At 42.2% G+C, this 27,065-nt stretch overlaps 1 protein-coding gene across 3 annotated transcripts in view; it reads left to right on the top strand.

Moving 5' to 3' along the window:
- Positions 1 to 27,065, top strand: part of znf704 (zinc finger protein 704) — a 67,058-nt gene that overhangs the window by 26,719 nt on the left and 13,274 nt on the right. For all 3 annotated transcript variants that reach the window (XM_033637094.2, XM_033637096.2, XM_033637095.2), the window contains exon 3: positions 25,959 to 26,062. In XM_033637094.2, coding sequence (XP_033492985.2) covers positions 25,959 to 26,062 — 104 coding nt within the window. The remainder of the gene's footprint in view (positions 1 to 25,958; positions 26,063 to 27,065) is intronic.

Here is a 27,065-nt window from a genome sequence, read left to right as displayed (position 1 = left end):
TTATTTCCTTTACTTTTGAGATACAATAGCAGGTCATCACAAAATACATAAAAGTCCCCCATTATTCTATCATTCAAAAGCTTTTATCGTGAAGCAGCAAAATGAGAAAATGTTGGGTTTTCATCAGCAGTAACTTAACGAGACTCCTTTATAGCTGAAAGTGAACACAAAACAGTAAAATAAAGCAAATGTGTAAAGTAAAAACAGGACGCAGGAAGAGAAACTAAACTAAACAGAGATTAAGTTCGAGGCTACAAAAGCACCATGAGCTGAATACAGAGACTTTTAAAAACATCTGGTCTCCTGCACAGACAGACGTGAGTGGGGTCTCACAACACACACACAGTTGTTTCAGGGGGAGAAGAGGGGTCGTCGGGGTGAGCTGCAGTCAGCGAGACATCACCACGACCCGCTCGGGAAGTGGTTGGGCGTGCTCTTGGCTCTACTCCAGAGGTGGTCCATCCCTGGCGCAGCTTGGCAGGCATGGCAAGTCTTAACTGATAATGGAAAGACAAACTGGTGTGGCCAAAAGTGGTAATGGGAAAAGGGTATGAGTTGCCTTTGACAGTTACCCTGCACTCATAGCAACTAACCCCATGAACAGCAGTGAGCGCTTTGTGCCTCTTTGGGCTCTAGTTTCGCAGACCGGGCAAGGCGGGGGCGCAGCGCACCTGCGCTTCGCCAACTGGGTGTGGCCAGGCGGATTTTGCAAGTTTGGCACACCATGCGCCTGGCGCAGCTACTCCTCTTTCCCACCTCTGTCCCTCCTACCTGCGCAAGTCGGAAAGAGGGAGGAGAGAAGGCGTGGAGTGGGTTTTACACACATCACACCAATCAAATGAGCCCCTCTCCTCGCCCTTAAATGCGCCGCGTAAAGGCGTAATGAGAGTTTACTCAATTCGCCATGGCAGAAGAGAGCAGCAGCGTCAGATGGCCAAACTTCTCCCAGGAGGAAACTGATGTTTTGGTCCGGGAGGTCCAAGCTCGCAGTGTCCGAATATTCGGAACTGTGAGCAGACCTCTACAGGCTGATGATGCAAAGGCAGCCTGGGAGGAGGTCACCACAATTGTAAATCAATGTTGTGTTTGTCTCGTGCGTGCACGCTTTCTCTCTCTTTCTCTCTCGCAGTCTCACTCTGTTTCTTTTCTTTTGACTTTTCTAAGATGACAGATGCTGAATATATACTCCCTATCTGATGCTGTGGCTGTTTGTGGTTGGCTGAGAGGGATGTGAACTCATTAGTTTGCAGCTGTGTTAATCAAATTAGGTTGGGTTTCCATTACGCGTGCCAAACGGTGCTAGTCCCCTTTAATCTGACATCAGATGTGACGGGACAGTCGATATAGAGATACATTTATGTGCTGATTGCAGATAGTTGCATTGAATAGTGGTTTTGTGGCTATTTATTGCATCGTTAATGTGCCTGATATTCTGGAAACCTGCCTGTGAGGTTTTGGTGATGTGTGCGCACTGTCTGCTGGTCAGCCAAACTTCGGCTTACACCGGCTGCGCTCCTCCTGCGCTGACAGTAGACCTGGTTTCAGATGGCGAGCTTTTAGCATACCTTCGGCGAAGCCTTTTGGCACGAAACTGTCACTGTGCCAAGCTGGATCTGTCGACACCTCCCCCTGCTGCGCCGCCACACCCATCTCAGCGCACCTCGGTCTGCCAAACTACCAAACTGAGCACGCCTCGGGTTGTGCTGCTCGAAACTAGCTCTGCGCGGGGTTCACCACCCTGCGCCACCCTGCGCTGCGCCGGGAAACTAGAGCCCTTGGTCTCTAAGTGTCACATTTTATGGAGTACCGCCTTTATTATTCATTTGGTAGGGCTCGTCTCATAGGAGGCAATATGTTTTTGAGTCTGAAAACAATGCCAGAGAGAATTTACATAAACAAAAGCTTAGGCAGTTGAAGACGGAGAGTTGATTGTAGCTGCATAAACTATTGCTTTTACATTGCTGCTTTTTAAAAGTCATTTGCGCATCTGTCTTGTATGGATGCATCAGTATAATCTATGTGGGATAATGGAGCGGAGGAGTCTTTGTGTGGACTTGTTGACATGGTTGAGAGGGAAGAAGAAAGGGGTGGGCTCTCTCTGTCTCCCTACCTCCCTCTCTCCTCTCTCGTGGTGTTTTCAATTTTTTTTTTTTGTCATGGCTGTCTCTTCATGCTCGGTGTCACATCCTCACACCACACAGCAGTAAATTAATCAGAGATAATACTCGCCTGATGGAGACCTTCCCCCAAAACACATCCTTCCTCTCTCTCCCTCTGTCACTCCCCCAACCCATCTCTCTGTCATTTCTTTCTCTCCAAAACAATCTCCATCACCAAATAAAAACTCAACATAAAGGTCATGCAGGCATGCTCATGACTCGTATTGATTATCTGACCACTAATGAGCGATTCTCTGTCCTCTAAAAACTGTTAAGATCCCAGTGGACCGTGCACTTACTGGCAGCTGGTGCTGTACTGTACGTGCGAATATATCTATGAATGTGAAGAAGAGCACTGCTGTTAAATCATATCTCAGTTAACTTTTCCCGGGCAAGTAACAATCGCACAAATATTGGATCAAATGTGGAGGAAGAGAAAGCACGAGGAGGGGGTGAGCGTAAAGGGGGAGGGGTGTGAGTAAAAGGCCTTTAGGTAAATGTTGAAGTGGCGGGCAGATCCTTTGTCCTGCCTTGAGGCTATGTGAGGCAATTGGACCAGCTGATAGGCCGTTTATAATGCCCTCCATCAGCTCAATCTCCAGGGCTTTTATGAGCACCTTCCACAAACACACACAACCATGCACGCTGACACACACACACACACACACACACACACACACACACACACAGCTACCCCAGCCCCCTCCAAGGTGTAATTGGGAAAGAGGCCCCTTCCTTCAGTATGTGTATTGCTCTCCGGGGAGCTGAGCGGCTGGAGGTGTGTATGGAGGGGTGGGTGGGTGGGTGTCTGTCTGCGTCCACTGTGGTTACAGCCAAGGTGTTTATAATCAAGCTCAGCGGTGATAAAAGGGTGCTTGTGTGTGTGTGTTTATGTCGGTGTGGTTTATGGTACTTATTGGCAGGTTGTGTGTGTGTGTGTGTGTGTGTGTGTGTGTGTGTGTGTGTGTGTGTGTGTGTGTCCAGTGGGCAGGTGGAGAGAGAGAGAGCACTTGGGGCTAACTCGTGCTGCTCTTATGACCCCCATTATCACTACTGCACTTGCCAATAAACACTAATGAACACAAACACAAACACACACACACACGCTGATGAGGTGAAAAGTAGCTTCCCCCAATTTTTGGTGGGGAAAGGGAGAAAAGTGGAGATGGACGAAGGAGACCTTTAAGGTGGCATTTCATAATTTCAATCATTTAGGACAGTGAAATCCAGCTTATGGCCTGCGGGCCAAATAGGGTGCTGGGTGGCTCGTCGACCATTTTTTAATTCACAATTAAAAGAAATGATACACTCCAGGATATTTTTTTGTACTTTTAAATTTAAATAAGGTGCCAGAGTGTGTAAAAGATCATCAAAATAGAGCTTGTTTATTAAAAAATGCCGGAGGAGGATCCAAATGTCCTTAAACCCTAGACAAACATTGAAAGGCCGGAAACAGGCAATTGATTTATTATATATTATATATTATTTATTAACTGGCCCGTGGCCTCCTGTCATAGTGCATTAGTGGCCTTTGGGCAAAACAAGTTGAGTGTCCTGATTTAGAAAATCATTTTCCTTAGGGATGCAGTGATTTATCGTCCAAACATCAGTATCAACTAATATTTGCCTTGTTGATTGCCATAGGCAAATTAGATGACATTCACTGATGGCAGTGGCCGAATTTTGTGCAGGCTAAAAAGTAGGGCTCAAGATTTACGGAGTCCCGTCGTCCTGGGGGACAATAAAAAACATGTTTGGGACAAACAAAGATCTTCCCCAGGACGCCTCAGGACAAGAGGACGCAGTATCGTTGTGTCAGAGGGCGCACCCTATTGTTTCCCTGATAATGCTACTTTATGAACAACAAATCTGTGTTGAAAATTGGCAGGAGAACTTCTTTCTTTCCCAGGCACGACAGGCGAATAAATAAAACAAAAACAGAATAAAACAACAACAACACAACATTGGTATCAGCTATCAGCCAAATTATTATTGTAAACATTGGTTCTTAGCTTAAGATTATTCGATGATATGAACCAGCAAACACATAGCGTCATTATAGCTGCTTACACACTAACTAATGAGATTGTGATGAGACAATTAAGAAGCACAATAGCTGTGTATGAAATGGAAATTATCCTGCAAACATATTTTATTGCTACAAGTATTACAAATAAACGTGTTAATGATACTGTGATTACACAACATTAAGGCTCGTGTATAAAGGAGGTTTTTCAGCAGCGGTTTTCAGTCGTCTGTCTCACACGTGTCTGACGGAGCAGATACACTTATTTTGCATGATACTGTATTTCACTTGTGTTTTACGTGAGTAACTGTGACCTGGGGCATATTTTTAAGCTTCAAGTCTATTGTTTCATGCATGTAACTGCAGTTATTGTGTACTGGGCTCATTGGATTATCCATGTGTGGACTAAAGAAATATGATTGGTCTGTCGATCCCATTTAAGTCCATAAAAACCTTTGGATGATATTGCGTGCATTCAGCATCTGTATGACCTATATGTTGTTCTCTTAGTACATTTCAAGGCGTTAATGCAGGAGATTTCGAATGTGACTGTGTAAAAATGTACCTTCAGCAAATGGTATGTCTGTAAATGCATCATTGGTGGGGGCCTGATGTGCCTGGCAGTGAATCACTTCCTGTGTCTGAGGCTTCAGAAACTGATGCACCTGGGGAAGCATCCCTGTCAAGTGGAGCTTCAAACAATGGGTCATGTGCCTCCAATTTATGATCAAGTGGGATTCATGATTTCGCACACCTGGGCGAGAGCAGATTTGGATGGTTACGAACAATTGGTGCATCTGGATGTGACTTATTAAGAGTAATAAAAGAGGACGTTAGGAGAATGTAGCTGCCTAAGACAATCTAAGAGACACTTTTGATATGAATAAAATGTTTTGTTAATGCTGCATTTCATATGCAAACTAAATTTTGAGCATGGAAACATATAACACGACCCCCTTACTGCTCTCACCATACCTGTCTCATCATTCATTAGTGAGTTCAATGAGTTTATAGAGTCAGAAATGTGATTGCCAGGTACATCTGCCTCTACAAAAACAAACCATGCTATAACACGGCATAAGAGAGGCAGAGAGAAAGACATCCTCTGATGTTTCCTCTGCACGTTACACACTCTCAGGCTCTTCATTTACTCCATTTCTGACACACAGCTCAGATACTACATTCCTCTAGCTACGTCCTTTTGTTTACTCCAGCTCGGCATCATATGGATGAGCAGTGTTGATCCGACGTGAGAGATAAATAGAGGTAGGGGATGGAAACAGACAGGTGAAAGAGAGGTAAAGGGACCCAGGGAGCAAAAGAGAGGAGGAAAGTAAAGGGAGACAGAGGGATGGAGCGGGGGGTGAGGGGGTATTTACCAGCCAGCCGCTCTAAAGGTCGTCATGACTCTCTTAGCTGCTGCCTTTGTTCGCGTCAGTGGGCGACCCCCTCACTGCTCATACTGACTCTCTGTCTCCTTGCTCTCTCACACACATTCATATACATCACATTTCAGGCTTCCATACACACAGGTACTTGCAAGCAAAAACATAAACATGTCACAGACAGTGACACATTCAGACACACACACACACACACACACACACACACACACGTTAGGCCAAATGAGTCGCTTGGAGCGGTGAGATCCTGTGTATTCCCTCTGCTCATTAGGGCATACAGCAACATCAATTCAGGGGAAGCCCATCACTACGTGTGTGTGTGTATGTGTGTGTGTGTGTGCGTGTGTGTATGTGTGTGTGTGTGCGCGCGTCAAGGCAGCTTATTCCACCTCCTGCCCCTCTTCCTTCTTCCATCTCATCATCATGTTTTGCATTTTAAATGTGTCTCCATCATTACACCTATTACACCCATTGTTATCGTTGTGTCTGTAGGAACATGAGCAGTTTTCACAGCAGTACCTCAGGGTTTCGGCTGTGTCATTTCAATTTTGTGGCATTGTTGACCGCCAAGTTTGTGCTGTTTTGTTGTTCTTATTTGGTTGTATTGATTTATTTATTTCGGGTTGGGGGGGGGGGGGGTTGCTGTTATTAGATGAACAGTGACATCTGGGCTATCAGGACACCCCATATGGTTTTAAGTTGTTTTTTATTGTGCTTCACAGTGGTAGAGAGCACAAGTTCAAGCAGCAAACTGATTGAAATCACTGCTTTTTAAAGCTGCTGATGTACGTTTGTGAAGTGCACCTCCGCCTCATAAGAGCAGATAACATTGTATTTGTTATTCAGGTTTCTCAGTATCTTTAAACTTGTTTGTCAAGGTGCTTATTTGATTCAAAGCTAGATTCAGCTCAGAGGAAAGCACGCTTAGATGCAGCGATAGCACGGTCACAGGGGAGTAGTTTGGTACAGGGAGACACGAGGTAAATACAAAAAAAATATATCAAAACATGCAAAAACAACTGGGCATATGTCTTGATTGAGAACACAGACGGTGTTAAAATATAATGCAGTATAGAGCTTTGATTCTTAGCCTGACCCTAAGTGTAAGTGTTTTGTTTTTTCTATGCAGAACTTATGGTCTATAATGTCATGAATGGTTGTGTTGCCATCAAACCCACTATAATTGATGAAAATGTTGAAATTTAGAATAAATTTGAACTGTCTAAACATTAGAATAAGGGGGTCATTTGCTCACATACCGTACACAAACTCCAGTGCACTCCACAGCAGATGCATGAAGCTGGCAGTACTTGTGCGTAAATGGCAAGAGTTGCATTGGACTGGAGGGAAAACGAGAGAATGAGACAAAGAGGGGCTGCAAGGAGACTTGGTTGGCAGTGTTCGCATCTGCTTTCCCAGCAGTGGGAGAGATGTGCACAACATGCAGCACAGAGCAGTAATCATCATCTGCGCGCCGCATCGCTGTGGACCACCGTACACACTCGAAGATTGAGATACACCGAGGGGCACAGTCTGCTCTGCTGAACCTGTCGTGGGTGGGACACAGAGCTGATGAGAGACTCTTGAAATAACAGGAGAAAGAGAAGAGTGGTGTTTTGATGTTAGAATATATATTTATATTTTCTTTAGTGGAACTTTAGTTTTACATACATAAGGTATAGCTTTCTTAGGGCATTGGACACACTACAGAAATATACCAAAACAATTACAGTTTTTGACAGTTTTTTTTGACAGTTTGAAACTGACCTCAATGAATGTGTAATTAAATTGGTTCATTCACCTCACCTGATACTAATATTGGATGAAAGGGAGCCCTGTTAGTGGTGTGCACTGTGTGTGTGTTTGTGTGTGTGTCTGGCCCAGAGGCTGGTACATACAGTAAGTGGGACCTCCAACCTATAGCACCAATCTAGGGCATAACCACCAAGTGTGTGTGGGTGTTCACCCCCAAGCCCAAAGGGTAGGATGTACGCAGGAGCCCCAACCTATAGTGCAAATCTAGGGCACACTACTGAAGCATGTGAGTGTGTGTGTGTGTGTGTGTGTCAATCAAAAGCCATATTAAAAGGTAAAGTGCAGCGGAGAGAGTGGATGATCATTTCGCTTCAACTCTGTCGCTCAAGGGGTGAGCTGTCTTTATGGATGTGAAATGAGAAGAAATCAGCACTTATATACATCAACCTGACACACACACACACACACACACACACACACGCGCGTTCACTCACCGAAGACCTGGTTCTTCTTTACCCCGCGGATCTTTTCCTATATCAACACATACTACCTGAAGATCTTTCACACATTTAACCATCCCCGCATACGAGCCATTAATGCGTCGCTACGCACAGTCTGGCTCGCCTTTGTCATGACATGTTTACCTTCAAGCTCACACAAAATAGGTTGACACAGTGTCACAAACAAAACAGTTATGCATTTTATGGTCTTAATTTTATTAGGAAGTGAGAGAAGTCGAACTGATAAAAACGGGACGGGAGTCCATTCTGTCAACAGACCAACACTGCTGCTTAGCATTTGTAGGTGTGATTGAAAGCGTGACATAATTAAAAAGAAGAAAGGCTTGGGGGGGATTATCTATTTTTTCATACCTTAATACCTTTGTGACATTTCCCTGGGGTAAATGGTATGACATATTATTGTGTGGCGCAGCCCCACATAATAAAGCTGTATTGTTTAATAAATAAACCATACAAACTCACAAAATGTCAAGAAAGGTAACGTCCTTACACCTATTTTCCTTATTAGAAAGAGAAAAACAAAGTAAGTTTTTCCTCTTACACCGAACTAAGACTAGCTTAACTGCTTTGTTAACTCATTGCAAAATACTTACCAAAACTGTCACGATTAGTCTTATTAGTCGTATAGTTAGTTAGTCCACTGTTTCAACACTCACCAACTGGGTTTGGTCGCAATAATCCCCTAGTTTACCGAGTTAGATGTGAAAACATGCTGTTCTTCCCCGCTGTCTCTCTCTGCCATTGCTGGCCCGCTGTTGATAGTCCTCTAATGTTATCCCATCCCCACCACTTGCACTGGGCATTTCTAATTACCCTGGTATACCATTAATACCGTGATACCTCCCAAGCCTAATAGAAGATGCTTGTGTAGCTTGTAAGACAGACAAAGTTAGCAGCAGCCTTCAGAAGGTTACATACCTGAATATACCTTCTAATGTTTTTAATAAATAGCATTTTAAATTAATTTTTAAAGTGTCTGAGTGTTTACCTAAAATCAGGAAAAATATTGTCCCCTCGTTATACTTTTCCATCTCCAGTCTGACATTGTGTCCACTCGATTTCTGTGGGGGAGGAGGATTTGATTTTCCCCTAACCAGTCACTACTAACCAACCGATTCACCTGAATCTAATAGCATTTTAAATGCACACTGACACTTAGCCATGCCGACATTCTGGTTCTTGCCTGGGTTTTAAGAGTGGAGCAAAGTGAAACAAACTATGATGACGGGCGATATTGTGAAGACTCTATCTATGTAAAATGCATCACAATAGCTTGGCAACACTGTTAGGGCTCATTTATACTCCCTTTACATAGGAAAATAGATTTGTGCATTTCAAAGGTTGTAGAAGTCACTGCCCTCATACCTCCATGTGTCCTTTATGATTGCAAAGATACAGCCTATATATGGCACTAGAGAGCAGAGTCAAAAGTTTTCCCACTAGAACAAACGGGGCGATGGTGGAGGAGGTCGTAATACTAGGCCTGTTTCCACCGCAGGAATATAGGGGTAATTTTACGGGGCCAGGGCCGTTGGTGCGTGTCTCCACTGCAAGAACCACCCCCGAAGGACATAGTTCCGTAACTTTACAGGGGCTATACAAGTCCCTGCCTCGGGGTAGTTACTCAGAACGGGTGGGGCTTGGGGTTTACTTGCTGCTGATTGGATATACTCCAGGTCGGATGTGACGTCAACAGAAAGCGACAAAATAGCCGGCATTTTTAAAACTCAGCAGACGAGGAGTCGCTTCTGCTTCATACTTCTGCTTCTTCTTCTTTGTTGTTGTTTTTCTTTGTTTGTTTCTTTGCCGCGTCGTCCCAGTCAAAATGGTCGCGCAACGATTACGTCACATCCAGAGCCCGGTAACTTTACAGGAACCTTCCTCCTACTCCGCCCTCTCAGTGTAGACACACGGCGGTTGAGAGGGCCGAGCGAAAGGACTTTCCTGTAAAGTTCCTGCCCCCCAAATAGTACCAGGAACTTCTTCAGTGGAAACGGGCCTAATGTACCTTTTAACGGAGGCGGCATTGTAGATGGCGATGGTCTGTGAGGCCACTAAATACATCATGAAATGTGGGCCGAGAATTCTTTTCACTATATAACTGATTCGCTCTGTTCTGCCATTTTTTTAAAAGCCTCCATCGTGTCTTATGGTCATGTCTTGCTTGAAACTGCTGTTTCATGTCCCACTGCCAGACAAATCAGTCAGTTCGGTGAAGAGGGCGTATTTAAAGGTCAGGACACAGACAATGTGAGAGATTCTGTGCAGTTCAAAGACGGTCCAGATGGTCATATAAACATTACATTTTAAGCTGTCAAAACTGGGGAAAAAATAGCCTACAGGCTTTTCGAACCACATTTATCTGCACATTTGTTTAGCCAACTGTTACCTCTAATTGGATATATTTGTTTCTCCCTCGTGCATGTGTCTCTGTTTACATATATGAGCTAATTTCCAATTTTGTGTGTGCAGTTTTTTCCTAGTTTGTGTGTGTATGAGTGTGCGTGCTCTCAGTCCCCCGGCGGCATGGAGTGTAGATGGATAACTAGGCTAAAGAGCAACACAGAGGAGGGAGGCTGATACTGAAGATCTACTCCAAGATAGAGACTGAAGTTCACACATAGAATACCTGTAATGAATTGTACATTGCACAAATTACATGTGAGAGAGAGGCTATGTGTGTCAGCAGGTCAGCATCGACTTATTTATCCATTTGCAGCGTGAAATGTATCAACTACTCTTCATGCATCACAGGCAGAAAAGGACAAAGGCCAAGAAAAACATGGATATATATGTGCAGATGAAGCTGCGCTCTGTTGATCTGCAAATAATTCGGCGTAGCTACTGTACAGCTGTAACTGTCTGTCCGCAGATACATGAAGAAGTAACACACATTACACACACAGAGGGACTTTGGCTTCATGCCCAGCTAATGTATGCCACACCCTGTTTTTCTCTCACCAGAGGGCGTTCACTAAGAAGTGTGTGTCTGTCTGTGTTTGTCGTTTAAAAAAAAAGGGAAGTAGCGGACACTGTATGTCTGTTTCCATCTGCACGTAGTGTCGTTTACTCGTGTAAAAATGTTTCCGTATATATAGCTCTGTGTCCTTTTCCCAAGTGTGTGTTGATGTGTATTTGGAAGACAGCTAGAGAGAGAGACAGAGAGAGAGAGAAAGAGAGGCAGACAGCTAAAACATGCTAATGCGTAATCAGCTAATTAGCTTCTCGCAAATGCTGATGATTAGACACAGTGTAGCTCTCAGCAATAATATTGTTGAGTGTTAATGGCTTCATCATCTGCTCTATTCTATACATGACTTACCTTATACATTCAATAAACCATTCTCTGCACTGTTGATTATAGTCGATTGTGCGCCGGATTATCTTGGCTTTTAAAAAATGGGGGTGCACAGGTGGGTCGTTGAGAAAACATGACAATTTGAACTTTAGAAGAACAATAAAAAGACGGGAAAAGACCCTTAACCTGTTTGATATTTTACGTTCTCTTCAAGGAAAGACAAAAAGACTTTGCTCTTCCTCTTGATAGTTCATTAAGGAAAATCTACCAAGGTCTTGTTTTTCATAATATCTGCAGAACAGTCTGTGCTCTTTGGGTTTGATTGATATCAATTGTACAAAGCAATTTCTTGAACACAGTCCTGTTTCCGCCTTTGATCTCTGAAGCTTTGAAAGTCAGCAACCACTCATAATGATGTCTTCATCGCCCTCACTTCGCTAAGGAAAGTGAATTCTGGCAAAAAAATCTTCTGAGGCTCTGCTGCATGTTTTGTAATTTTTAAAGCAGAGACGACACAGAGAAGACAGCTTATTTCATCCAGCTCTTGTAGTTAATATCGTGTGAAGCTCCAAAGGTAACATAAAGGTGAAACACTGTTAGACCTTTCTATTTGCCACAATGTTGGGAGGGGTGCATAAGTCATGCAAACATATCTTCAATGCAAATCAGTAGAAAACAAAATCTTTCATGTTGCTAGCGGCTGTTTTATTTGCATAATCGTGTTTAAATCAGTCTAAAATAAAAACCATAATAGTAGTAGATTATTCTTTTTGCAGCAGAAAGCTAAGGTTTGCAAATGTGGTGACAACGAGCAGTGCCGCCGTTATTTCCCTGTTGTGGCCCGGGAGATTGTCGTTGCATAATCCTGTATGTATCGATCGAAAGTAATAACTAATAGCTAAAACATTCATTGTTTTTGCAGGAAAAAGCTATGGCTGTTGTCCTCGATGTCATTACTTTGTATGCTCGTAATGACGTCATTATGTCACGTGTGGTGCAAAAGGGTGCAAAAATGTGGTGCCATTGGAGGAATGATTGATGAAATCTCAAAAACAAAATAATGTACATAGTTCAAATAACCTATGGAGTGCTTAAAAAATCTATGACACAGTTTCAATACATTTATTAATCATTATGGTTTATTGAGTTATATGTTCTTTTAGCTTAGCTTTTTAGCATTTAGCAAGATGCTCTAAAAAAAAGACATTTCATCTTTCCATCATTTCCACTGCAGAGTTCCAATGGTTAATATTTGGAAGGAAATCAAATGCAAGATTACTTTATTCATTAATGAATTGCTGTCATGTCCATAGCAATGTCAACCAAACAGCCATGACCATCTGTATAAATGTGTCCAAGCGCATCCATGACTAAATATAACAAATAAGAAATAAAACTTAATTCAAGTCATGGTGTTTTGTAACTGAGGCAATCAAGTTTGACTGTGGCTTTGCTTTAGGGACTTAAAATCCCAGTGTGCTCGTGTGTGGTCTTTATTATAAGGTTAAAGGGAGGTTTCACCCCAAAAACTTACTCATCCTGCTCCAGTTACGTCTGACAATTCAGGCCAGGCTTTTCATTACGATCATGTTTCTCCAAATCCAGAAACAAGAAAGTTATTAAGTTATTGCCAAATCGATTCTCCATGCAAGGGATAACTTTGTTTTCTGGTTAGATTACGTGTCGGAATATAAAGCCATCGAGAAGAGGAGGTGCTTTTTCAGCCATGATCTGAGCTACAGTTCATTGTAAAGCTCGAGTTACAGTGAATCAGATGGAGGTTTGGCACTTCTTACTCTGAGAGCTGAAGTAGAGTCTGTGTGAAGGGAAAGATGCCCGTGGCTCCTATTTCAAGGAGCTGGCTGCCAGGCCAGTGCATATGTTGTTATGGCTGGGAAGATGACTCGGTCCTTTGATTGTATGGCTGCATGTGTGTGTGGCTTCCAGAGCAGATGTGCAGTTCAGAAACAGAAACACTGAGATTTTCATTACCAGTGCTATCGTAACTTATAAATTGTATTGTATTGAGTACGGCAAGCTGCAGCCACTTGATTCTGCGGTGAAGCACAGCTAAACTAAAAGTTGGGGGTAGTTTAACTTTTGGTGGCGAATGGCTGCCAGAGAATACTTGCAGCCAATCAGTAAACAGAGTCCTATGATTCCTGTTATATGTTGAGCTATGTATCAAAGAGTTTCTTCCCACTAGAAACACATGAACACACTTCACGCCCACAGAATGTAATACTTTGGCACGCTAAGCATCACCACTGCTTGGTGTGTTTTCTGTGTCAGTGTATAAATAAGGATTTGGCTGTTAAAACTAACAGACGACACCAAAGCAAGATTATTTATTTTGGAAGTCCGTGTGCAGTAAAAATCATATTGCATCCAAAAAAAAATTGATCCTTCTCATAACTCGTGCTCATCCTTACAATAAGGCAAACACCAGGCGGCAGCAGCTGTCGGCAACACCTGTGCAAACCTTACATACACCCTCGTGTGTCATCGGTGTCATCCTAGACTTCACCCATACCCACCTCGCAGGAAATTAAACAGGCAACACAATGTTATAATATGCCCCTTTGTAAATATCTCAGGTTTTGTACAGCGCTGTTCTGGGGATGTGTGTTTTCCAACAAAGGACTGTTATCTGTGATATCTCAAGAACCTGAATGATGCATACAAGCATGTCAAAGAAAATTCTTGTGTGTCCCTTCATACACATCTGCCAATCAAAAGCTGTGCCCTTCATGCATGTTAGCCCTGTGTCATATGCAGATTCCTTTTGTGGGTTTGATGTTGAGTGTGTGTGTGTGTGTGTGTGTGTGTGTGTGTGTGTGTGAGGGAGAAGAGATCAGATAAGCACATGGTATAGGATGAGCTCTCTGATTTATAGGAGCTTATTGGGGAGGAAATAGGCGTCATAGTCCAGTGGCTGTAATAAACGAGTAGACCTCCCTGCACTGTTCAGCATCAAAGAGACAGGCCAACCCATGCACAAAAACACACACACACACACGCCCCTTGTTGCTGTCTTTCTCGCTCACTTTCTTTGCTCACAGTGTGATTCGGCAGCAACAAAATTCAAGAAACTCAAAGTGTGGGAGGAAAAGTGAGCGAGGGTGCGAAAGTCAGAGGAAGTTTAAAGTCAGTCCAGCAGGGGTGAAGGGAGGAAGAGGAGCGGGAGTACAGACAGAAAAGTGTGGGAGTGAGGGATGTGCTGGGCAGCACTGGCCTCTGTTTCAGGGGAATTCCTGTAAAGCGCCACACCTTTCAGCTGCCTTCATTAGAACAGATTGATAGTTTTTGGGTGACATAGAAACTAAAGCTACAAGGAGTTTGTGCATGTTTGTGTGTGTGTGTGTGCATGAAGATCGGCCTTGGCCCATTTAGTCTGATTAGTTTGGAGATTGAGTTTGTTATAAAAGACTGCAAACTTTAAACTGTGTGTTACACTTCGGCTACACACACAACATAAACTGTGTTGTATCTGAGCTTGTCAAGAATGTGACCTGCGATTATGTTGTTTGCTCTGGGTAGAAGTTTTCCCTCATTAGCTTTAAGTGGAGGGGTGTTGAGTTTTGTGTCTGCAGCCAAATGTTACTCCAGGACACGGTGTGAAAAATGATTTGTTTCAAAGGCAAGATTTGTACTGTGGTTTCACTTAAAGATTCCCTTGGGTTCATTCTAGGGAATCTTTAAATTCTTTTTATGCGTTTAAGTTTTAAATAGTAAACATGAGACTTGAAGCTGCAGTAGGCAAAAAATCCCATAATAAAGTTTATAGACTTCTGTCCCTCCTCTTGGCTCTGTTTTCAGGCTTTAGAAGACCTAGCCTGTGATTGGAGACTTTGGCCATTCACAGGTCATTTCAGAGAGCATGCATTGCTATTGGCTGTTCCACAAATGCAGATGTGCGTAAATGTCCCGTCTGTCTAAGCCTGATTCAATGGCAGAGAATCCTGCAGAGTAAGTTGTTATTCCAGCACGTGTTGATATTTGCAAAGCGTTTCAGAGATGGACAGAAAATGACACTAATAGTTTAGCCTTCTGCTAACCGGAGCTAAAGGCTCACTTCTGCAGCTTCACCTTCACATTTTTGTGGCTAACGTTAGCGTGGGCTTCAAATCACAGTGTGTCCTCCGCCTTGCTCCCCACCACGGGAGGAGGGCAGGCAGCAGCTCCAGATACTGACCCCCAGTCAGTGGTCTCAGCAACCCGCATCAAGCAAGCGAATCCCCGGCACCAGGGGGACCGAATCTGTGCTGAATTTGAGCCGCTACAGCCACTGGCGGATGGTCTGTCTCTTGAAGCTGCTGCCCACTCTCCTCTTGGGGAAGCAGTCCACAGCGGTGGGGAGTGAGGCGGAGAGGCTGTGGGGTGGCTAGCTACAGTAGCTAATTCTTGTCTTGCAGGAGGAGGTTGTATTTTTAAATTCTGACAGGCTATTGCATTTTTAAGATTCCTGCCTAACTCAGCTTTAAAATGTTTAATTTCTGGGTATGTCAAGGGTATGAATTGCTCCTTTTCATGTCTTAACCACTGTTGCCATATCCTTTAGCCACGCACTTGACTCACAACTGCTGCACAGGCTGCTCTGGCAGTTTTGGTTGCACTGGGTTGCTTTGAATTGTGAGTGAGCATAATTATGATAAGTGTTTAGCAGGGTGGTGCCGGGCCTAATAATGTGGCACGCAAGGAAACAGAGACAGAAGTGAGGGTTTCATTGTTTTGTAGCAAACTTGCAGGGCTGCATTTACCATCTAGGTAAATAGCAATCCCTTGCTCTGAAAAGAAAGAGGTTTGCATTTTCTTCTCTTGAAAAATAATTGCACTATCTTGCACTTTGTTCAGCCTGAACATCAAACAAAACTTGAAGGGGACCTACAGTATTATGCTCATTTTCAGGTTCATACTTGTATTTTAGAACATCTTAATGTGCTTTAATGGTCAAAAAACACTTAATTTTCCTCTTCCTGTCTGTGCTGGCACACCTATATTCACCCTCTGTCTGAGTCTCTTTAAGCCATCTCTGATTGGTCACCATTTCCAGGTCTTCCACATCTCTGCAAGCCTGCACTGTCGATGCAGCCAAGGAAATGACTGTGACAAAGTATAGTAGCACCATCTCCTGCTAAAAATCACCAGTAAAAGCTTCCAAACCCAGCCAGACGTGTTCCAGTGGAAATTTGATCTGAGATTGGAGTGAAATAAACAACATTGAAGACCAAGATTTTATGTTTCTGTAATGTTAACATATAGCTTCATGTAGCAGCGTAGGCTAGCAGATGACCATATAAAAAAATCGGTCACGATCTAATGGCAGTGTGTAACTAAAGTAGGAAAAAAACCTATGTAAACATAGTATTCAGAACGGTCTGAAGCCGGAGGTTTGTGCTCACAGGGATTACTTTTATATACGTTAACCTCATTATTTGAAACTTTTGCCACTTTTTATATAAACATCACAGCTGACCTCACCTGGGCTCTGAACACCACGCACTTAGTAAAGAAGGCTCAGCAAAGACTCTTCTTTCTGAGGAAGCTCAGGAAGGCCGGACTCCCCTCCAGGCTAATGACAAACTTTTACAGAAGCACCATCGAGAGCATCCTCTGTCTTGGCATGACCGTTTGGTACAGCAGCTGCACGGCACAAGACAGAAAGGACTTGGCCCGGGTGGTAAGAACAGCCCAGAGGATTGTGGGAAGTCCTCTCCCAGACCTGGACTCGGTGTATGCTGGCCGCCTCCAGAGGAAGGCCAGCAGCATCGCCACAGATCCCACCCACCCGGGTCACAGACTGTTCTCTCCCCTGCCCTCAGGATGGAGGTACAGGGCCCTCAAAGCAAGGACAAATAGACTGAGGAACAGCTTTTTCCCCAGGCCTCCATCAACCCCCCTGCACTCACATACACACCAGCCCCAAACTGAGGAACTGACCTTTGCACTTTGAACTGCACTGTTGCACTTTACCTCACCTTGCTGCTGTTTTTACACTGCCTGCTGCCTCTTTTATCGAAGTTTTTATACTGCTGCTATATCTCTCACGCACTTTATTGTTTTTATACCTTACTGACGTCTTTTTATATTTATATTTATATACTGTCTGTTCTTTTTATTGTGCTGTTATCTTGCCGAGGGTACAACACGTAATTTCGTTGTGCAATGCACAATGACAATAAAGTCTTCTTCTTCTTCTTCTTCCTCTAACATTATATATGAAAAAGAAAATAAGGAAAAGCATGGAAGGCTCCCTTTTAAAATGTGATGAAAAGCAATAACCAGGCCCACAGTTCATTTCATTGGATTGTATCTACCTGTCAAACTAACATGGCCACAGCAACTTGAACCCCTGTTATTGTCTCACTCCCTGCCAAATGTTTAGTTTGAAACTGGACACTGCCCATCCCCCACAGTGGCCTCATACACACACACACACACACACACACACACACACACACTCTCACCCTGCCATCCTCTGAGCTTTCTTGTTCCTATGCAGGCCCTTTGTTTTGTTGAATTCACTTGTGGTACCTAAAAAAGGACTTGGCACATCTGTCCAGGGAAGTACAAGTTTCGGCACACACACACACACACACACACACACACACACACACACACACACACACACACACACACACACACAGCCCATTGGCAGATTGGCAAACAGCCATATCTCCCACTAAACTCATCAGAACCCCTGAAGAGGGAGCTGTTGTTTTATTTGTATCTCCATACCCTCACAGGGATGATTCCCAGCTCATCTAAAAATCTAATTTTAACTCCTGCAGTTTCTGTTTAACACATGCTCATGATATTTTCAATAATGGATCTTTGTAGTAGCTCTTTAATAGTTCAGTAATAAATAGCCAGAATCTTATTTTCCGCTCAGTACCTCCTCTGCCTGCACCGAGATCTAGTTTCAAATGTTAGTCCAAGTCAAACTTGTTCAAGGCTACCAGGTAAAAAGACATAGTCAGTATTTTAATGCACAAGTCTTCTTCAGCCCTGTTTACAGCTGGCATTAACAATTTAAGACCCAAACTAAAGAGAATGGTATTCCATTCATCGACGCCCTGTTCAGACAACACATATTGAAGTGTATTGGCTGAATAGATCATTTGTAGAGCTGACAAGGTCAGTTAATAAATCAGTTATGCAACTGACAGAAAACCAAAAATGAGACAAAAATGCCAACGATTCTCTGACTCCAGCTTCCCAAATGTGAATAACTGCTAGTGTTGTGTGAGAGTAGCTCAATCCATAGGGACTTGGGTTGGGAACCGGAGGGTCGCCTGTTCAAGTCCCTGTCCGGACCAAAAATATGGAGCGTGGACTGGTAGCTGGAGAGGTGCCAGTTCACCTCCTGGGCACTGCCGAGGTGCCCCTGAGCAAGGCACCGAACCCCCCAACTGCTCAGAGCGCCTGTCATGGGCAGCCCACTCTGACATCTCTCCACTTAGTGCATGTATAGGTCCTGTTTGTGCATGTGCGTGTTCGGACCTGTGTGTAATTGACAACAGAGTGAAAAATTGAATTTCCCCTCGGGGATTAATAAAGTATATAAAATTAAAATTAAAAAAAATTAAATTAAAATTTGAATTTTGGACTATTTGTACAACAAAACATGTCATTTGAAGATGTCACCTTGGGTTTCAGAGAGTTGTATTGGACATTTTTCATTTTTTTCTGAGGGTTTACAGACCAAAACAATGAACAGTTAATTGAGAAGATAATAGGTAGGCTAAACAACAGTGGAAGTAATCATTAGTTGCAGCTGTTAACGCCTTGCCTTTTGTATTTGTCTTAGCATTTGTCAATAAAACCCTTTTCTCATAATTGCCAACAAGAGCTTTTAAAAATGGAGTGCATGTTTTGAAGAGGTTTATAAAGATGGACGATGCGCCATGGATCGTGAGCACAGTGATTGGCACAAAGATGTCAATCATGACGTCACAGCCCTTTTTTGTAGCATGAAATAACTAATCAAACCAGATCTTGCCAGAAGAATGAACACTTAAACACAGGTCAGCATGATAAGAACTACTTCAAATGACTGAAATCATCTTTAGGAAACATTTATTTGATGTCTACTTTGAGTTTTTAGTTTGGCGAGTCACCATGGGGGCTATTGAGATGTTTTGACTTCACTTTCGGGGAGCTTTCATGTCGTTATGTCTGGTACCTTTTAAAATAAATGGTGGCACTTCATGTACTTCTACCATGAGATCATTGTCCAGTAGACAGTAATACATACAAGTGTAGATAGTTGAAACTCATACTGTATGGTGATGCTACCGGAACACAATAGACATCAATTAAAGAGTCATTGGCCTTTTTTCATGTCATTTAAAAATCCTCGGTATTCTTTCAAGGTATTAACAGCATCTACAATAATATGTTTGTTTGGCCAGTGAAGAGAAACTCATTTACAAATAGCCAGCGGCAGGATAAAATGACATGGATCCACTTGATGTAATGTGCTTTAGTAAACAAGCTCTTTACTTTCTCTGTATTTTTCTGTTGATGAAGCTATATGAACATGATAATGTTCCATTTAGGAAGCCCCAGGGGTCAGAGACTGGAGGATGTTTTATTGCAACTTAGTGAAGTAAGAATATTAAAACACAAACACTCTTTGGCACATACAGCAACACACAAACACGCTAACATATGAAACTCATTTATCAGAATTCACTTACCCATCCATTAACCATCCCACTACACCTCCTGTGTCACATGTATCATGCGTTTTACCATGTCTCTTTCTAACACACGCATACACACACTCTGTGTGTGTGTGTTTGTTAATTATAGTCATAATAAGCACTTGGAACAAACTAAGTTTGATAAGACCACTAATGGCAAATGTGATTTGAGGAAATTCCCCGTCCCACTCTCTGTTTTTCTCCCCCTCATGCATCACATCTTAATTATTAGTTCTCCTAATGTGTTTTTCTGAGATTTAGTCTTTCATATTTCAAGATAGACAAAGCCCAGTAATTACTGTCTCTCACTTTTACCACGGAGATGGTATCTACAGTCACATGACAGCCTCCCAAGGTGACCAGGAAGTGGTTTTACGGCAACGTAGAGTGGGGGGTTATGGGTGAAAGTGACAGTTGTGTACGCAGCTTCTTCTCTTGATTTATGTGGAGGCTGTAATGACATCATATTCAACAGTGAAAAGGGTCATAAATTAGACATTAGCTAATGGAGGCTGGTAGCTAACACTCTCTCTTCTTCTTACTTACCGGGAGAAACAATCTCTACATTTTTCCTGTAGAATTAATATACTTTTAAAAGCTCTCACAATAATGTTAAAACTATAATTTATTCACAGAAATTATTCATAACAAGGTTCTAACTCTAATAACTTTAACAATAGCACAAAGTCACAGTGCTCTTGTCCACAAACAAAACTGGTAGCACCACAGCTCTAAAGTATGAATGTTATACTATTTAATATCTGTTGTTGAGGGATATTTCTAGTTCATATTATCTACCTTGTATTAGATCTCTGCTCTGTTACAGATTAATCAAAATTATAAAAATAGTTATGTTAATTGTCTTTATCTGTCACCTATTGCCACATTGTTTTTATAGATATGGGACCTATTGATTTTACACTCATTTTCAGAACACAACACAAGTAAAATATATTAATTACAGCACCTTAGCCTCCTTAGTGTTTTGTCAGTTTAACTGATGCATTGGGTGTATTTGGCACAGGTGTGAACATGACTTGGACTTGAACCAGATTTGAGTCAAGGATTAGATGAATTTAGACTCACTTGGGCAAAATCAAAAAATACTTTTAACACCAATGACTCTTTACTTACACTTAATACCTTCAAACACCACAAAGTTTATTTAAAAAGGGCGCCACAAATTATTCATGTTAACACTAACGTTGAAACAGTCCCACAACATCCAGTTAAGTTGCAGGAGAGAACCATGAAAAAGTAATATTACGTTACCGAGTGCTGCTTGGAAAAAGTGATACTGAAGATAATTTTGTTCATGTGCAAAAACTATGCTGATATGGGGTGGTCAACAAAAAATGAACTGCAGTATGCAAAACATGCAGGTCGAAGTTAGGGAGATGCAACAACTTCCAAAAAATTAATAAATAAAAAAATTTTAATGGAAAAAATAGAAATTTGAAAGCATTCATGACTTTTGAAAATTTGGTATGTTATTACTCTGCTGTTAAAATGGCATTACCTTTGGAGAAGAGCACATAAGAACTTATTTAGCACTCAAATTCTCTTTTTTGTAGTTTTTTTCATGCAACTTTTAGAAATTCACACAAACCTCTCTTTAAATAAGCATAAATTAGATCCACTTCACAGCACTTATTTAAAAAGAAAACATCTAAAGCTGGTTCGCTTGTTATTCCCATTATTTTCTTTTTTTTTCAAAACAGCGGTGAAGATTACGAGGAACAAATGCCTGGAGTTGAGATTTCATTAAAACATAATTATGACTGGTATGTTAACTGCATGACGTATTAATCAGAGCACACAAGGCCACATTGCCTTCTAAGTTACCAAATAACTGGTTGCTAACAAACAATGTTGCATTTAAAAGGCTGTGTTCAACAGATTCCAGTGCGCAGTGCTCATTCCACATGAAACTCACCGGTGGCTACATTACATCACTTCCAGCAGACTTCACGGGGAACAGTAAGGGCTGTTGGTGATCTGTTTTAACCGATTATTCTCTGGCCTGTCCCTGCTGGAACCACAAATCCACCAAATATGTTAGTGTGACGTTCACAACCAAGCATAATTTAGCACTTCAGATAACTGACACTTGACTTTCCTGTTCCTATAACAGATAAGTGAACTAACCACAGACATTTACCTCATTTGTGACTCACAGTAGTGTGCTGCTGCAATTAATGGTGCTGTACCTCTGCAGAATGAATATAGGGAAAACACTTGAATGGATATTTGCTGTCATTTTTTGCATTTAAAAAATAAGATTTCTAAGATTTCTTTGGCCTAACGGGGTTTCCCATCTCCCTGGCGGCCTGCCCAGTCTGTATAAGCGAAACACTTGTCAACTACAAATTTCTATCAACATTGTGCACAACTGCTCCACTTCACTTTCATGAAACTTATATATCATCCAAAAATCTGTTGTCGTTTAGAACAGAACTCTGGAAATCCCCTCTCGCTCAGCTGCAGTTGCTAACACAGGCCCTCAGCACTCACGAGGCACCAGCAGCCAAAAATAAAGCCTCAGTGAGTGAATCTGGAGAAACACCCACAGCCCGCTACGATCAACAACACCATCTCAAGTTTGTGTGGAGCTGCACAGACACATTAGGACACCTGTGTAATGGACATCAGACATATGCGATGTTCTGGGAAGCGAAAACACTGTTTATTGACTTGAACTTTGTTGCTTCGCCCGTCAATACCACAGATAAACAGAACACACAGTCTCCTCATTTTCTGAGAGACAACTGGAAGTTTCTTTGAGCATATCGGCTGTTGGATGGGCATGCAGCTTTGTCATCTACTCTGTTACAGCGCAAACAAGTAATAGTTGCACTGAAAAAATGGTGGGAGGAAAACTTATGCCGCTTGTTCTTAATACAGCTGCCAAAACAGGAAGCGCTGCTCTGCCCCTTGTGCTTTATTCTACTATACAGCCTTTGATATCTATTATGGAAAAGGTTTACTCATAGACGTGGCTAGATTCAGGGAGGGATCGACAAAACGTGATCCACAGTGAATATGCTCTCGATGAGTCCTTATAGATTGAGACTGAGCTTTGAGTCATCAAAGTCATCTTAAACACATCTGTGTTACTTTGTCACATGTGGATTTTCGGGACTTTATTTTTCTTTAGATTTGCCCAAGCTCGGTCAACTTGGACGGGAAGCATCTGTGCCTTAAAGCCATTCTAAAAATAAACATGAGGAGTCACGTTTGGGTTTACACTGGGCCACTCAACAAGTTTAATGCTGTTGTTCTTAAGCCTCTCCGCTGATGCTTTGAGCTGTACACTGTGCTTTGGGCTGTTTGGGTGTGAATTGTGAAAGAGGCAGTGAGAGTCAATAGCAGCTCCCAGAGTCTTTTACATGTGTTTGCATGTTGTCATATGTTGGTTTTTTTCTTCCTTATAACACAGATTCGGTGAGTGTAGTGATTACAGTCGCAGACCTCTTGTGACAGAGCATTTGGTTACTTTCTTGGCCATGTTCCCGTTTTTTTTCTTTATTTAATAATGTTAAAGATAAAATGCAATTAAGTTGGGAAGACGCAGCTGGGGAGTTTCAAGATATATTCAGCCCTGCATCTTTAATCTTAGTGGCCGCTCAGAGCTTCTTTTTTTTTTTTTTTTTTGCAAATTGTTTTTGTGCACATTTATGAGAAACAACCAGCCATTGGGCAGTACAGATGTTTATTCAGTCCAATACCAGGAAATCCTAATTCTCTTATATTTCTTGGGTCTGTGTTCATGAGGTGGAGTCACACAGATCAGGATAAATTTAAAACATTTTTATAACCAGCAAATGAGTCTTTGCCTCGCTTTGAACCAAGCAGAGCAAATCCATCTGGATGCTTCTTCTCAAGTACTTTTTTTGCGACTTGTTTTAGACCACATTTTAAGAGGTGGGAGTCTTGACTATCACACTGTCTCTGTGTGTATGTTCTTGATTTTAAGGATCTAATTGACTTTTGGGCAGGATTTGTTTTTATAGCCATTATTAGATAAAAGAGAAAAGCAATAACATGACCAGTGTAATCAGTCCTATAGATGGTTATTTGAGCTGACCGCAATCACTTTGCATAATCACTGGATTCCAAAATCAAGTTATTTAAAGCCAAATGTAGCAACAAACAGAAAGTGAATTAGGTAAATTGTCTAGTAGATAAAGTGTCTACCTGAGCACAAGGTTCTAATATCAGGGAAAAATCCTGGAAAAGTGAGCTTGGCTGTCAAGATCTTATTGTTGTATGACAGGTTTTTCTGTTTCAGCTCATATGAGATCATTTTCCTTGCTTCCGGAACAAGATAATGACAGAGAGGTGCCAATAAGGCGGGTGTCTTAATTTATGGTGGAGAGCCTCCCCTACAGGTGCAGCCGTGGGTTTGACAGCTCTGGGGAAAGTTATACAGGAGCTGTCGCTTCCATCCAGCTTCTCTAATTAGATTAGCGAAAGAGACTGGTTTTGGATTCGCTCAGACTAGACAGGTGTCGACGAAGAAATTAGCAGTAGAGTTGTCTAGAAGTAGTGGGCGAACAGTGTGTTACCCTGCAGTGAGACAAAACAAAGTCTCCCGTGTGCTTTCCAACCACAGATCAGAAATGGTTAACAAAAGCAACATGTTTCCTCATCCGATATGTTGGCCTGTTCAATAGTTTTGGAGCAAGTGTGCAGCATCGTGAGAGTTGAAACAGTGTTGCAAACTATTTGAAGATTAATTGACACCCCTTTGCCAATGATCACACAATTTAAATGAGCAGCCATTAAGATTAACAGCATAGAGTTAGAAGTCACGTTGTAAAGCCAAACACAACAGCACTGCTTTGTGGTCAGCTGTTAATAGCAGTTATTTCTATGACAATTAATCATCAACTTAAATTCATGATTGTAACAGCCCTGGTGTTACGTACAGACATAAGTGTTGATGGAGGAGAATAACTGTGGCGTGCATAACTTGTACAGTCCTCTCACTTCTAAAAGGGCATTTATTTGTTGTGTGACAGCCAGGTATTACCAAAGTAAAAGATGGGTTGTTTAGTTGACAATGTTTGTTGCCCGTACTGGATTTATACCAATTAAGATGGATAAAGCCTGTCATTTGATCTGAACGGCTGTGAGAACTCGGTAATGGCTGATGTCATGTTATTTTCCGAGGCAGCAGGAGATTTCATCATTGTAATAGAATAGACTTTGATCATTTAGCTCCCACACACCATCAAAGTCTCACTTGCTCCGAAACAAAAAAGACACACACACACATATACACACATACACTCCCATACACACTGCTTGTTATGTTAATGGTGAGCATGTACTTTAGTATATTGTTGGTAATAAAGCTATTGACATTTCTTTGATCACAGGGATTGCCTCTCTCTGAGGAATACATACGAGAGGATTAAGACACCTGTCTCCTGTCACGAACCAATTAGGGGAGACAAATAAGTGTGTTGCGTGTGGTTATATGGATTGGCTAGTGTGTGCAGTGTACAGCGATGAGCTTGTGTTGATAATACAGACTTTAGGGATTGAACACAAGACCCACATCAGTCTAGTTTAGTTTTACTTCTATTTTTTTATTTTGCACGCAGCTGTTGGCTGTTGATTTTTCCGATGGTGTCTGGGCGATTGCATCAGTCGCCCACAAAGGACAAAAAAAAAAAAAAAAAGAAAGAAACTTGAATGTAATTAGGGGCTTATGTTGTAGCCATTGTAGCAGAATGCAACGCTGAGTAAGTCTGTCAAAACACTTAAGTCCTGTTGCTAGGCCCCCCACAAGTTCCCATATACTGGCCTGCATTGCTCTGCATTTGCACTGGTACATTAACCGTTGTGTTTTTTGCCTGTCTGGCTGCTTGATATGCTGGAGAACTGAACTGTACATATTTTCACATTCATGTGGTTCCTTTTTGTGTGCATTATTGTCAAGTTTATGGTGTCTAATGTTACTTTTTTCTTCTACTTCTCTCTTTGCGCTGGAACAGTAATGATAAAGTATCATGTATGATAATGTGTTGGGAGTAGACGATGCTCAGTAAGATCCTCTTTTTCTGTTGTGTTTTGGCAGACGGTCAGAAGAGGAAGTTGACATGGACAAGGTGACGGCTGCCATGGTGCTGACGAGTCTCTCCACCAGTCCTCTGGTCAGGAGTCCACCCGTCAAAGTCAACGGTGGGTATCTCAGCTATTAAACAGCTGATCAGGTTGAGGACAGAGTGGGTTCTGACAAATTCAATATGCTCTAAACTACACGGCTTTAAATTAATCTTTGGCTTTGATGTATCATTTCCGCCCTCGCAGAATCTTTATGAAAAATGAACCTGTGAAAAGAGTAGCGCAGCCCAAGCCCGTAATTTGTATGTTCCGCTATACGCTGACTTTTCATTCCCTCACAGCTGTTATCTTGTGAATGCATGTGGAAGCTTAGGTTGATAAATTACTGCCACCTGCAGTGCCTGAGGATGCTCTCATCAATGAGTTCTGCAAATCCTCAGAAAAGCACAATGAGTCTGGATCTCTGCCACCCTGCACAGTGGCGGAAATCCGAGGAGTCACATGCAACCACTTAGATAGTCTGTGCAACACAACAACCGTCCATTCAACCGAGCGGACATGCAGCCAACCCTCCAGCCACCATGCACGTGTTATCGCAGTCACACACACACATGCGGTCAGATGTAAAATGTACATCACATACATCATGCACACATGCACAAAGTGGGTTCTAAATACCAACTGCACATCTCTATCTTAATGTAGTCATACACATGTCACATCCATGTACACAAGTTGGAGATCATAAAATGTGCATTTACATCAGTACACACAGTGAGTTCTCATGCATTGTGCACCATGGCTCACATTTTATCCTTATAATCGGAATTGTGATTCTTCTATTGCATTAGCTCCAAGTCTCATTGAAAGGTGCATACCGTACTTTAAAAATTCTTATCTTGATATTATTTAATCAAATGGTTAAGAAAGACTGAGAGGAGAAACAATCCAGCAAGAAGGAGCTTTACTAAACCAATCAAACAGCTCTTAACTTTCACCCTCTCTGACTCATTCACACACACACCTCAAAAACACACACAGGCTTTCTCATCCACACTTATTTACACACTCAAAAGTTTCCCCCAGCCTCAACCTTCACAAAGTAAAATGTCTTTGTAGC

Source organism: Epinephelus lanceolatus, chromosome 16 (genome assembly GCF_041903045.1).
Source record: "Epinephelus lanceolatus isolate andai-2023 chromosome 16, ASM4190304v1, whole genome shotgun sequence".
In the NCBI taxonomy this organism is placed as follows: Eukaryota; Metazoa; Chordata; class Actinopteri; order Perciformes; family Serranidae; genus Epinephelus; species Epinephelus lanceolatus.
This window is presented reverse-complemented; position numbering and strand designations above follow the sequence as displayed.